Source organism: Gymnogyps californianus, chromosome 10 (assembly GCF_018139145.2).
Source record: "Gymnogyps californianus isolate 813 chromosome 10, ASM1813914v2, whole genome shotgun sequence".
In the NCBI taxonomy this organism is placed as follows: domain Eukaryota; kingdom Metazoa; phylum Chordata; class Aves; order Accipitriformes; family Cathartidae; genus Gymnogyps; species Gymnogyps californianus.
Window position 1 is genome coordinate 17,718,638 of NC_059480.1, and position 12,159 is coordinate 17,730,796.

Below are 12,159 nucleotides of genomic sequence, written 5' to 3' on the forward strand. Positions count from 1 at the left end.
CAGGGCAATGGTAACTGCGACGCGAAGGTGCCACATGGGTATGGCATATGGCATGAGGCCACTGCCACCTCCGGCGTGGCAGCAGGGTGCTGCTCCTGCCGGCGGGCAGAGCTGATGCCCAGCCCGGAGGTACTGAGAGCTCCGATGGATCATCTCTAGTGAGCGGTGCTGCTAAAGCCCATGGAAATCAGGAGCTGCTGCTGCTGCTCAAGGTCTCAGCAACCCGCCCGCACTCAGCGGGTTGGGGCAGGACCTGGCGCCAGTCGGGATGAGTCCGTGCATCCCGGGCAAAACCCCGGCAGAGGTACCTCCTGCCTCCTGGTGCAACCTCACACCCTCCTGCACCCGAGGGGCACCTCCAGGCAGCACCCTGCCCGCAGAGCCCCCATCCCAGGTGCCCCCCAGCCCTGCCGCATGTGATGGCCCCCTCCACCCCCTCATCCCCAGCAGCTGCACGCTCCGCCCCAGCACCGGCTGCGCCTTCGCGCTGTTTCCATTTGAAGCGCCCGGGGACCTTTCTCGGCGATGTCACCCGCTGCATGTAAGAAGCGTGATCGCGGAGATTGCTGCATCAAGATAAACAGCAGAGGAAGCAGGATGTCAGCTTCTCAGGAGGGGGCTATGTCATACGCAAGCCATCGTTCGTCAGCCTTCCTTGGGACAGACGGCAGCTGCGGACAGAGAAAAGAGCACAAGGGTGTGATGGGGGGGAGGGTAGCGGGGAGCAACAATTGTAGGCCTTTCTGGAAGATTTAAGAAGTTTCTGGAGGAAAGGAGCAAAGCTGGGATCTCCATGCTGATGGTCAGGATGTGTGGCCCAGAGGCAGGAAGGGAGCACAGGGTCTGGCAGCAACACACGGGCAGGAATTGGGGGAACGAGCTTCATAATGGCAACGGTTCCAGGCTGCGCTCTCCTCCGCCTGCACCCGCTGCCCCTGCCGCAGCCGGGCGCTCCCAGCAAGGCTCCTGGGGCCAGAGCCGGCGCCGGGGGCTGGGACACCAACACAGCCGCCCTCCAGCTGAGGCCACGGGCTTGCAAAGACGTCTCTGGGCACGGGGACCCCTCTGCCCTGCTAGCACCTGAAGTACGCAGGCACCACGTCTGCAGCCGCTCCAGCCCATCGAGCCCTGGGGGAGGGAGTGGGCAGGGGCTCGGGCTACGGCTGCCAGCCCATTTTGGGTGGGAGGAAGGCCCTGGGGAAGCACCCAGCCATGTGAGGCCATCTTCCCCGCTGCGGAGCCGCTCGCTCTCCCCGTCAGACCTCCTGCCACACTCACCTCCCCAGGCAGCAGGCTCGCCAAACCCTTTATTTACAATTACAATTATTATTGCAATTATTTACCATTTATTTACCAATTATTTTATTGCATGAATTTTTTAATTGTAAAAAACGTCAAAATAAAAAATTTTTGACAAATGTCAAAAACACACCCCCAATCCCGGGCCCGCACCGGCGCTAGGGGTCCGCACCCCCCCGGGCCCCCACCCCGCCTCATGGCCACGTGCAAGCCTCCCGCGCGAGACGCGGGGCGGGGCAGGGCGCGGCATCGTGACGTACCGCGGCGCCCCGTGACGCGGAGGAGGCGGGAGGCGGAAGTGGCGGGGGTTGCCGCGGTAACCAACGCCGGGGCGGCCTGCGGGGGGCTGAGGCCATGGGCGAGCTGGGCCCGGACGATGGGGCCGGGAACACGTACAGCCTGCGGCCCGGCCTCCAGCGCCGGTAAGCTGGGGGCGGGGGGGCTGGGGCAGTGGAGTGGGGTCCGGGGAGGGAGAGGGCATGCTGAGGGTGGAGATGCCCTGGGGGCGGCGGTGCCCTGGGGGCTTTGGTTCGGGGGAGGTGGCCCCGGGGATGTGGGAGCTGCGGTGGGACTGTCGGGGAGGGGGTCCCTGGGCATGGGGGGCTGGCATGGCTGGGTGGTGGTTTTGGGAATGGGGGAGCCCCGGGTGTTTGGGGACTAGGGGGGCACTGGGCTCCCAGATCAACTTTGACACCAGACAGAGGGGGATGTGGGTGAGGAGGGGAGCACAGGTGGGGGATGCCGCTGGAGGGCAACCTCCGATGGGGCTGGTTTCACACCTGTGTTTATGGGTGCTTGGCTTTTGGCAGGGCTGGTTAAGTATCTCCATCTTAGCTGGGCTTTTTTCCCCCGTGGTTTTTCATTTGTCATTTTTCTTTAATATGTGAAAGCTAAATTTTCCTAGGTGGGGTTATGTATGTTTCTACACGTTGTGCGAACTTTCTGGGCCTTCTGTTGCTGTTTTTTTGCCCTGATAGATTTAAGTCGTCCACAGTAAAAGAATGCATCCATGCGATACTGAAGGAGAAGCTGGCCAACGTACGGTACATCCCAGAAGAAATGCCTCAGCTTACAAAGTCTTTATCAGAGACAATAAAAGACAGACTGAAAGGTAAGGAGGTTTGCTGGGGAAGTAATTTCTTTTCTTACTGTGTCCTCTCCCTTTGACAAAATCCCTCTTTCCTCCTTTATACTTGAAATCTATTTCTTCCCCGTTGAGTGACTCAAGTCTACCGTTATGAAACGTTCTGGCCTATATACATACATACCTCGCCTGCAGAACTAGAAACCTAATTCAAGCAGACAAGTTTTGTTTTCGTATAGACTGGCTGGTGTGGGATGTCAGCCTTGGAGGGGCTGCAGGGGGAAAGAAGGTGCATTAAAGAGAAGAAAGAAGTGATGCTTCATTGCTTCTTGCTTCAATAAACAGAACCATTCCTGCTTTTTGTCTGCTGCAAGTTAGATCAGAGTTGGGTCAGAGTGGAATAGCAGGGAGATCAGAACAAGGCCCAGTGGGAGCAGCAAAGCGGGAGAAAGTTAGGAGCACAGTCAGCCGAGGAGGGATGTGACTACAGCCTTACAGCACTGGAAAAAGGTCGTGGTGGTGCTGCGCAGGATGCCCTCCAACACTTTTGAGTTCAAGAACTAAACTTCAGGCTCCAGCAAGCGTTTTCTGTGTTCAGTGCTGGAACAAGTACATAGATGTGTGTTGGCACGCTCACTTTTTTTTTTTTTGCCTTCTTTCTGGGGACAGGCTGCTGCTCCATCTGCTGGGCTGGCCTGACACGGTGACACAGACATACCGTCACCCTCGGCAGGAACCATGGATTTATGCTTCTCCCAGAGTTATGCATCTGCTTTAAAGCCAGCAGCAGCTGTAGTCCCAGCACGTGTTGATGCCGAGCTAATATGCACAGGGCTTGGCTTCAGTAATCTGTAAACACACTCGCAGTAGCCTGAAGCGAGACTGGCCCGGTGTGGCGGTTGTATCAGCTGGCATCTCTGGTAAGCATTGACATGGTGGATGTTACCAGACCCAGCGTGTTGTGTTCAATCCTCCAGTGGAAACAGTGCGCCAGAGTCTTCCTGGGACACTGCTTTGTGGAAGACAGGCATTAGGATCTGTATTTTATTTGAAACATGCTTGTTCTGATTTGGCTTCTGGAACATTGCCATGGCCTAATTGGATCTGGCCTGTGCCCCAAATGTATTTCTTTACTATTGTAAAACAACTGCATATCTTTGCAGACACATAACGTAGACCCGCATATGCTTTTATGTGGCCTTTTATCCCAGCCCAGAAGCAAAGGAAACACCTATGTGGCAGAAGAATCTCTACAATACCTTTGCATCACAACAGTTTTAAAATAAGCCAATTTTTTTCAAATTGGATTTTGTCCACCAGCAGCCTTATTTACATTCTTTCATGCGTTCAGTTCTTGAAAGTTGTCAAAGTAGAATGCTGACATATAGTGTGGCTGTTTAGGGGTGTCTTCTACCTTAGATGCATCTTCTGACGGATACCAAATACCCTGTTCACCCTTTAACTCCAGTAAGACCATGGTACTCTGTACCTAGGAAAATGAAGCCGCAAGGCAGTCTGTCCACTTTGCCAGTTGCACAGACTTGTACAGACACTTGCTTTGTAACCAGAAATCTTCAGCTTTCTGGGTCCTGTTTTGGGCTCATATTTTAAGCAAGTTGTTGCTCTCACTATTTTTTTTTTCTCTCTTTCCAGAGGAGGGATTTGACAGGTACAAAATGGTGGTGCAAGTGGTGATTGGAGAGCAGAGAGGAGAAGGAGTGAAGTAAGTTTTGCATCTTCTAATTCTATTTCTATAATTTTTGTTGGATTTGGGTGGGTTTTTTTCCCTCTGGAAGCTGCTTCCAACTTTCCTAGGTACAAAGATCTTTCTGTAGATGATAAAGTGTAAGGCACTTTCTTTTCTCTTTAAGTGGCAAGTGAGGGCTTGGATTGTGGCTGATTGAATTACCCGGTGATAATTGGCTGTATGGCGATTCTTAGCAAGCTGAAATGCTGAAAAGCGCTTGTGAGGAGTGTTGCAGAAAGTCATTTTACATTGTATTCATGATGAACTAGAGCACACACCCAGTCCATTCTCAAGGCCCTGCTGGAGCACAAGCAATGGTAACTCACTTCTGTCTAAAGCCAGATTGCCATAAGTACTTCATTTGCATTTAATCCCCCCAGGTAGGCATTTTTCAGAAGTTTAAATTTCTATAATCCCCATGCAATACTGTCATGGGAATCAAGCTTAGACTGTGGGTGCTGAGCACTTGCAATCTAGCTCCAGATGCCTGCAATCAGACAAAAGAATTCCTCTTGGCTGCAGTAGTGGGCTGTAGCTTTCCATTACCAGTGAGTAGGGAGAAGACAAAAGAGAACAGCCCACAAGGTTTATGTGCTTTATCTGCTGGGCTTATCTTTATTATTGTGCCTAGTACTCCAGCAAAGGATAAGTGCAGCAGAGCTATAATCAGATCTGCTGCCTCAATGTTCTGGAGGTCAGGCAGGAATATCTGTACCTGCTGCTCAGGCTTTTGTCGGGAATGTCTGTCTGCAGGCAGACGGCTCCAGAAGCAGCGTACCAGGGTGAACGGTTCATTGAGGTGTTCTGATTTGAAACATGAAGCCCAGCAACACAGACTGACAGAGCAGTTGGGGAAATTATCTGGTTTGCAATAGACAGGAGGCAAGACTGAAGCATGATCACTAACATCCCTAATGCAAAATACTGGGTAACCAGGGTATTCCCGAGACAGAGTGGAATATTGGACTGAAAAAAAAGCAGAATGACCCTGAGGGCTAAGGTAATGGAAAAAAAGGACAAAATTCAACAGTCTTAGGACAGTAAGTCATACGTGTGGGGACTAGGAACAATATGCTGTGCCACAAACAGGGGTCCCGTCAGCTGCGACTGACTGGGGCAGGCAGGGAGCTGGGCATTTGCTGCAGAGAAAGGGGAGTGTCAATGACGTTAGACAAGGCAGCAGCGAGGTCTCGTCTGTAATATCCTGTTATGGTCTGGTTGCTTGTCTTCAGGGTAAGGCTTGGACTGAAGCACGTGTAGAAAAAGGCCAGCAGGATGGTCAGGGAACAGAGAGTATAGATATGAAAGGACTAGAAGAGCTTAGCTCGTGGCCTAGTAACACAACGTCCACCAAGGAATACGATAGCTCCCTATAAATAAATTGGGAGTACATACCACGAGTGTGCAGGAGATGAATGACAAGAACAAATAAGCTAATTTAGCCACCAATATGCATAGGCCAGAAGTCAAATGTTCTTAAGCACCATAGCAATGAGGTTTGAAGCCCTGCTGCACAGTGGAGCTGGCAGGGTTGGTAGCTGATGAGTTTGAAGATGGAGCTTGATTAACATGCAGAGAGGGTTACAGCATGTGGTGGAATTCAGCAGTGGGGATCTAGGCTCAGGATTCAGGAGAACGCTCCCTGTTTCCTTTATCTTTAAAGGAAGCTCAGTTTGCTTTTCGAGGAAAGTATCTGTGATCACTTAGGTCCTTACACGTGAACTCTGTGGGTAATGGCTCTGCTCCGTCTCCTTTGTCTAGTATGGCTGCGCGATGTTTCTGGGATGCTGACACTGACAGCTATGCTCACGATGTGTTCATGAATGTAAGTATCGGCTGTTTTACCATGGGGAAAGTGTAAAGCTACTTGCTTTGTATGAGAGTGACCTTAAATGTGGAGCAGAAAAAAAACAACCACTAGAAGGAAGGAACCAAGACTCTATTGAAACAATATGATTTATGTCCTTATTCACAAAACGTACTTAGATATAATACCCAACATAGTAAAACTTATTTCCTGAGTAGGTCATACAGTACTGTACAAAAGTCGTTACAGTCACACCATTTTACAGGTGGGGAGAGGAAACACAAGAGATAAAGTCTTTTCTTACATGCTTTGCTGAACTGCTGCCATGGAGCATGGCTGGCATCCAGGACTGAGCAAAAGTTAAGGTTTTATTTCATTTTTTTTTTTTTTTTAAACTGACACCTAGACACCTGCAGGTGTGTGGATGGAGTAAATTGAGGCATTTCTGGCATTCAGACACACTGAGCTTGGTTGCACCACAAGTGAGGTGAAAAAGAAACTAACTAAAAGACAGAAAATTGCAATATATTGCAATATAAAGTTATGCTCTGGTCTAAATGTTCCCTTAGGTTAGCCTTTTCAGTTAGGCTAGCAAAGAGCTTGCCTTTACTAACACGGAGCATTTCTCTCTTTTCCCCAGGACAGCCTGTTTTGTGTGGTAGCTGCGTTTGGCTGCTTCTACTATTGAAGATGGTAAACACTGCACAGAAGGACAGAGGTGGGGGAGAACGCTTCAGGGTATTTTCTGTTAATGTGCACAAAAGCATCGTGTTCTTCCTTTAGTACCTACAAAATAACAGCTCTAGAAAGCATGTCCTACACTTGTTCTATACACTACAACATTCCTTTTTCCTTGTGGATATCGATATAGCTTTAAGCACAATATTATTATGTCCTTTATTTAAATCGCCCCTTGTTTTTATATAGTGTGTTGGTTTTGTCCTAAAAGTATATTGCCAATAGCCGTTGTTTCTAAGGCAAACTCAACTTTTGTCTTGAAAGGGTTCTGTTGCTTTTATTTTTGTTGATTTTCTGAAATGAATGAAATATTTATAAGAAATGTAACATAATAAATCTATGTATTTAGTATCCTGTGGGTTGACCTTTGCCATTTCCACTGTTTGTCCTTTTCCTCCACTCTACAAGATGCACTAGCCTGGATGGCTTGTCTGCACTGCTCAGATGAGCATTTTCTGAGCATTCTTTGTAAATTAACCCATAAAGCTGACCTCTTATTCTGGTTATCCGGATTTGTTCCTCTGACCTCTGTAACAACTGGGCTGTGAATCCCAGCTGTGTCACACGAGATGATATTAATTGATAGGAAGACAAGGTATTTAGGACATTAGGTCAGGCCAGCAGCCTGCACACCCCAGGACTGCCGAAACTCCTCCCTGCTGTAACTCCTCATTGGTTTGGTGAACTTTGGCACCCGTGGACGCTGTGAGTGATCATTGCTCTTTGCCCGCTCCAGCAGATACTGCAGTGCTTTCTCAGTCTTTGCCTCTCTGTAATTGTTTTGGGATATGAGGGTGCATGTTCGGAGCCCAGATTTGTTAGGACTCCAGCCTCGGAAAGGAGCAGTAGAAAAGGCTGCTGTAGATCACAAAAGGAGTGCTAAAGCCTCTCATCTCCTGAGATGTTAGAGGAGCAGGTTGGTTCCCAAGAGACTGGGTGCCACCAGAGTGCATCCCAGGTGCCCATCAGAAGATGGGATGAGTTGCTCTGTGGTGATGCCTGTTCTCTCTGTGCTGACCGAGGAGCAAGCACAGCTGAACAATTCCAATGGCATGAATGGCTTTTAGAGTGCTGAAGTTGGGTGAGGTGAATCCTGAATCCTGCCTTCACCGACTGCTACAGCAGAACGCACTCTGTCCATGCAGCTCTTGGAAAGCGGGGAAGTAACAAATTACGATGCATCTTCTAGAATCACTCTTTTGGCTACAATCCTGGAGGCAGCACACTCCTGTTTCTCTATTATGTTTGTTTGAAAGTGGCTTCCTCTGATGGGAAATAGAGGGTGACTTCTCCAATTGCTTAGTCGCTATCTGTGGCTGTCACTCGTTAAGGGAGCTGCAGAGACGATGCAATGGTGCCGTTCAGTTTGTGCGTGAGCCTGGGAGTGCAAGTTTTGGGGAGCAGTGAATCCCTCCACATGAAGACACTTGCCAGGAGATCATACATGCCCTTGGACTCTTGTTTTGACATTTTTATCAAGTTGTGGTGATTAAATCATGATTTTTCACCTTGCGCTCGCTCTGGTTTTGGAGGTTTTTAACAGCTGCTTCACAAAGGTGTTGTACAAAGCAGGTTTGAGTCTGTGATCGTTCAGCTCCAGCCACCCTTGACTGTGGCCTGGGGTGGGTAAGGGGTGCTGTGTTTTCCCCGGAGAAAGACCAAGCAGCTGCTGAAGCGATACCGGCCGGTATTCCTGCACCGCCAGCACGGGCAGGACGAGAGCGGCCGGGCAGAGTGTGAAGGGCTGCCGTGAAGCCACCGTGGCCCGGGCCAGCCGGCTCTGCTCTAGGGCTGCTCCGCTCCCTCCTTCCATAACCCCCAGAATTTACATTCGACAGGTGAAGGGCCGCGGGGCAGGGTTGGGGGCGGCGGCAGCAAACCCCCGCTGGGCCATTCCCCCACCGCTGCCCCCCCCGGTCCGAGCGCGGAGCTCCGCGGCACCCGCGACCCTACGAGACTAGTCCCGGGGGGGGCGGACACGTTGCGAGCCGGAACGGAGGTTCCGGGCGCGGTTTCCCGGGGCGCGGCCGGTCCCTTCCTGCCGCCCCGGCCCGACACGCAGCGGCTCCGCCCGCCGCCCCGTTGGCGTTGGCGGGAGCGGGGCGGGGCTGGCGCCGGGAGCGGCTCCGGCAGCGGCGGCGGGGCCGGGCTGGGCTGGGCTGCGGAGCGGCGTGCGGCTGGCGGAGCGCTGGTAGGGGGGCGTCAGTCGGGAGTCTGGGGGTACCGGGATGGCCGTGGGGTCTGTCGCTGTGGGGACGTGGGGGGCCCGGGGATGGCCGTGGGGTCTGTCGGGTGTGGGGACGTGGGGGGCCCTGGGATGGCCGTGGGGTCTGTCGCTGTGGGGACGTGGGGGGCCCGGGGAGGCTGTGGGGTCTGTCGCTGTGGGGACGTGGGTGGCCCTGGGATGGCCGTGGGGTCTGCCACTGGGGTTGCAGGGGACAGGGACCAGAGGGGTGTCCCTCTGTGGGGGGTGTCGCTGTGGGGTCTGTCGCTGTGGGGCCAGAGGGGTGCCCGTCACGAGGCTGGAGGCAGGTGGGTGGGTTTTGGTTGGAGGCACATGAGGGGCACCTCACGCTACCCCTGCGAGGTGAGGCAGGGGTCCCTCCCTGGGACCTCTGTCCCAGCAGGGTGGCCATGGCACAGGCACGGGGGCAGCCCCGCCTGGGTGCGGCAGGCTCCCTATGGGGCAGGGGGGCTCTGGGAGGTTCTGCTTGGTAGGGACATAGGGTGCTTGGCTTCAGGCAAGGAGGCAGTGTCTGCTGGGGAGGGGACATGGTGCGCTGCTTCCCCTTTGTGGGGGCTTGGGGAGAGGCTCGGGCTCGAGCACAATGCTCGGGGGATGGCAGGACCGGCTGCGGTGGGGGCAGACTGAGAGGAGACAGCAGCAGATGCTTTGGGAAACTTTTGGAGTACACCCCCAGGGCTTGGAGCGTGGGGGCTTTGGGGGACATCCCCCCATCTAGGGGACACAGCCAAGGCCTGGGGAGAGAGGAGAAGAACGAGGAGGTGGCCCTGACTGCAGAGAAGGAAGGTGTGACCTAGCTGCCGCACAGGCACACATCCTCTCTAACCCGCTTTTTGTGTCCACCAAAGTCCTGGCTGCGCTGATTAATGGTTGTGTAATTAAAGTCTGCAGGAATTCTGAGGGCTGCGACACTTCTCGGTAGCCCTTGTTCGCTGTGGAGGGAGGTGCAGGATGCTGCAGGTGGCCCTCCCTCCTCTGTCCCCACCCTGTGCCGTTGCAGCACCAGGTCCCCCAGCCTGCGGCTGGCAAAGACCGGCAGGGTCAGAAGCAGGTACTGGTGAGGGTTCCATCCGCAGGACTCCAGGGCCTGAGGACAGCCACCGTATTTGCTTCTGAAATTCAGATGGCAAATATCCGTGCTTTATTTCCTGAAGAAATTTCCTGTATATACAGAATTACTAAAATTCGTGACTTGAAAGTTTCTTGGTCCAAGATCTGGATTGTAATTGTCTTGAAATTACTGTAAGATGAGCCACAAACAATAATTGTTGAAGCAAGGATTTGGTATTGATGTATAAACCTACTAAAGGAGGTTGCCTCCTGAAGTCTCAAAAGGCTCTGTTGTTAAGTCCTAAAAATGAAACACGATGCAACACAACACAGAAGTCAGGACAGAATGACCGCCTATCCTTGTACTTTGTTGTCCCTGGGCAGGCTCCAAATCTTCTCTGATATTCTGCATAAACCCTACTCTTGCTGCTTTGCTAACCGCAGCAGAGACTTTGTCGCATGCCGGGACGCTCAGTGCCTCGGGGTTATGGTGTACCCAGAAGGGCCGTGAATTCATGGAGAAGGTCTTGCCAGCAGTTTCTCTTTTTTTTTGTGTGTATTTCGTAGCAGCGCTGCCTAGGTGATCACGCTGCACTGTTTTCAGTTGTAGTGGTGTTAGAGAGAATTATCTTGAGCCATTTGGGACTTTGTTGGGGAAAAGCAGCATCTTTTCGTCGATTGCAGGACACGGGTACCAGATCTTCAGCATGCTTGAGCTCTCCTTGAGGAAATGTTATCAGCCTGCCTGTAGCAGTAGGGGATGCAAGGCTTGGAGGTTTGTTTTAGCCAGTATAGCAAAAGTCTGGGTCTGGATGCTGTTGGACCAATGTGTGGCACTGGCTGAACTGGAATCCCTTTTATACGTTCATGTGGCTATTAATATGCTGCAGGATAGCTGCTTTTGCTCAACCAGAGTAGCTGAAGCAGCCTATGTTTTTAGTGTAGACAGGACTCTGCCTGCCAGATCCTGCAGTAACCTTTATAATGGACTTGAGGGCTTAGACTGTCTAGATAGAGCGGATGCTGGCTGTGGGGAGAGCAGCCATGCTGGGGAGCATCGCAGTCTTCTCTGGAGGCAAGCAGGCTGGGTCGCAGCCATTAGCATTCAGTTTTTAAGCAGATGCTCTCAGTCTGGAGATTGGGGCAGAGCTGGGCCTGGCAAGCCTGGACTGGGAATGAAGTTGCTTTGGAGATCGGGCAAGATTTTTAAGCACGGATTGAAGAGAGATCCTGATCTCTCCCAGTAATTATGTACAGATTAACTCTCATCTTGTAAACAGGCTTTCATCAGTTTCTCAAGGAGTCTGTGATGAGTCTTCTGTCATTAACCTCTTCTGAGTCTTTCTGTCTACACATCTCTACAGGGATACACACCAGTAAGGTCAATCGTAAACTGGGGGTTGAAGGTGGGGGAGAACAGGGGGAAAAGGATGCTCTTCTCCCTGTGACCAGGGAATGCAGGGTCGTTTGGGTACTTTACAGCCTGGCAGGAGAATTATCTGAAGTGGCAGGACTTCTTCCTTTTCCCTGAGGCTCTCACTTACATGCAGTCCATGTGTCAAGGCAATTCTCTGCAGACAGCTGGCAGAGTGCAAAGTTTAGTAGTATTTGCCTGCAGATGAGTCAGCAGAAGAGAAATAGCTTGCTCCTGTAAAGTGGAATGATCTTGTAGGCAAAGCAGCACATGACAGTCACATCTGACTGTGCCAATGCCTTCCAAGTTCAGAGGGACGACAGGGGAGCCTGGGAGCTGTGGGTGTCCGAGGGGCCTCGCTGGTCCAGTGTGGCAGTCTTGTGCTGACTCGAATCCCTGGTGGGAAATGCAGCAGCTTTGGGCTGGAGCAGTTACTGAGTTGTTGCAGTAAGCTCTTGTTTTGCACAGGCTTCGAGTTTAAGTAGCAGGATTTATTTTGCCTCAGCGGATAAATCTGCAAGTGAGAAGCAGTGGAAGAGGCAGAAGAAATCCTACTACTGCATGTGGATTTGCAGATAATATTCTTCAAGAAATTCCTCAAAATACAAAGAATGCAGATGTGCCAGGTCCTCATACTATCAGTGTGCTTAGGGTGCAGAAATATCTGATCTGCTTCTCCGGTGTAGTGTGAGGCAGGCAGTTCTCTGACACCACCAAGGCTAAACAAAAGATCAGTACTGTCCATGAAGATGCAGACAGTGAGATAAGGCTTTGG

The 12,159-nt window shown here is 51.8% G+C and overlaps 1 protein-coding gene across 1 annotated transcript; it reads left to right on the forward strand.

Annotated features, from left to right (window-relative positions):
* Positions 1 to 1,653: 1,653 nt before the first annotated feature.
* DYNLT2B (dynein light chain Tctex-type 2B) lies at positions 1,654 to 7,026 on the forward strand. The gene is made up of 5 exons (XM_050902717.1): positions 1,654 to 1,721; positions 2,277 to 2,410; positions 4,037 to 4,106; positions 5,892 to 5,955; positions 6,578 to 7,026. Exons 1-5 carry the CDS (start codon positions 1,654 to 1,656, stop codon positions 6,623 to 6,625), a joined length of 384 nt encoding a protein of 127 aa, XP_050758674.1. The 3' UTR covers positions 6,626 to 7,026.
* Positions 7,027 to 12,159: the final 5,133 nt, after the last annotated feature.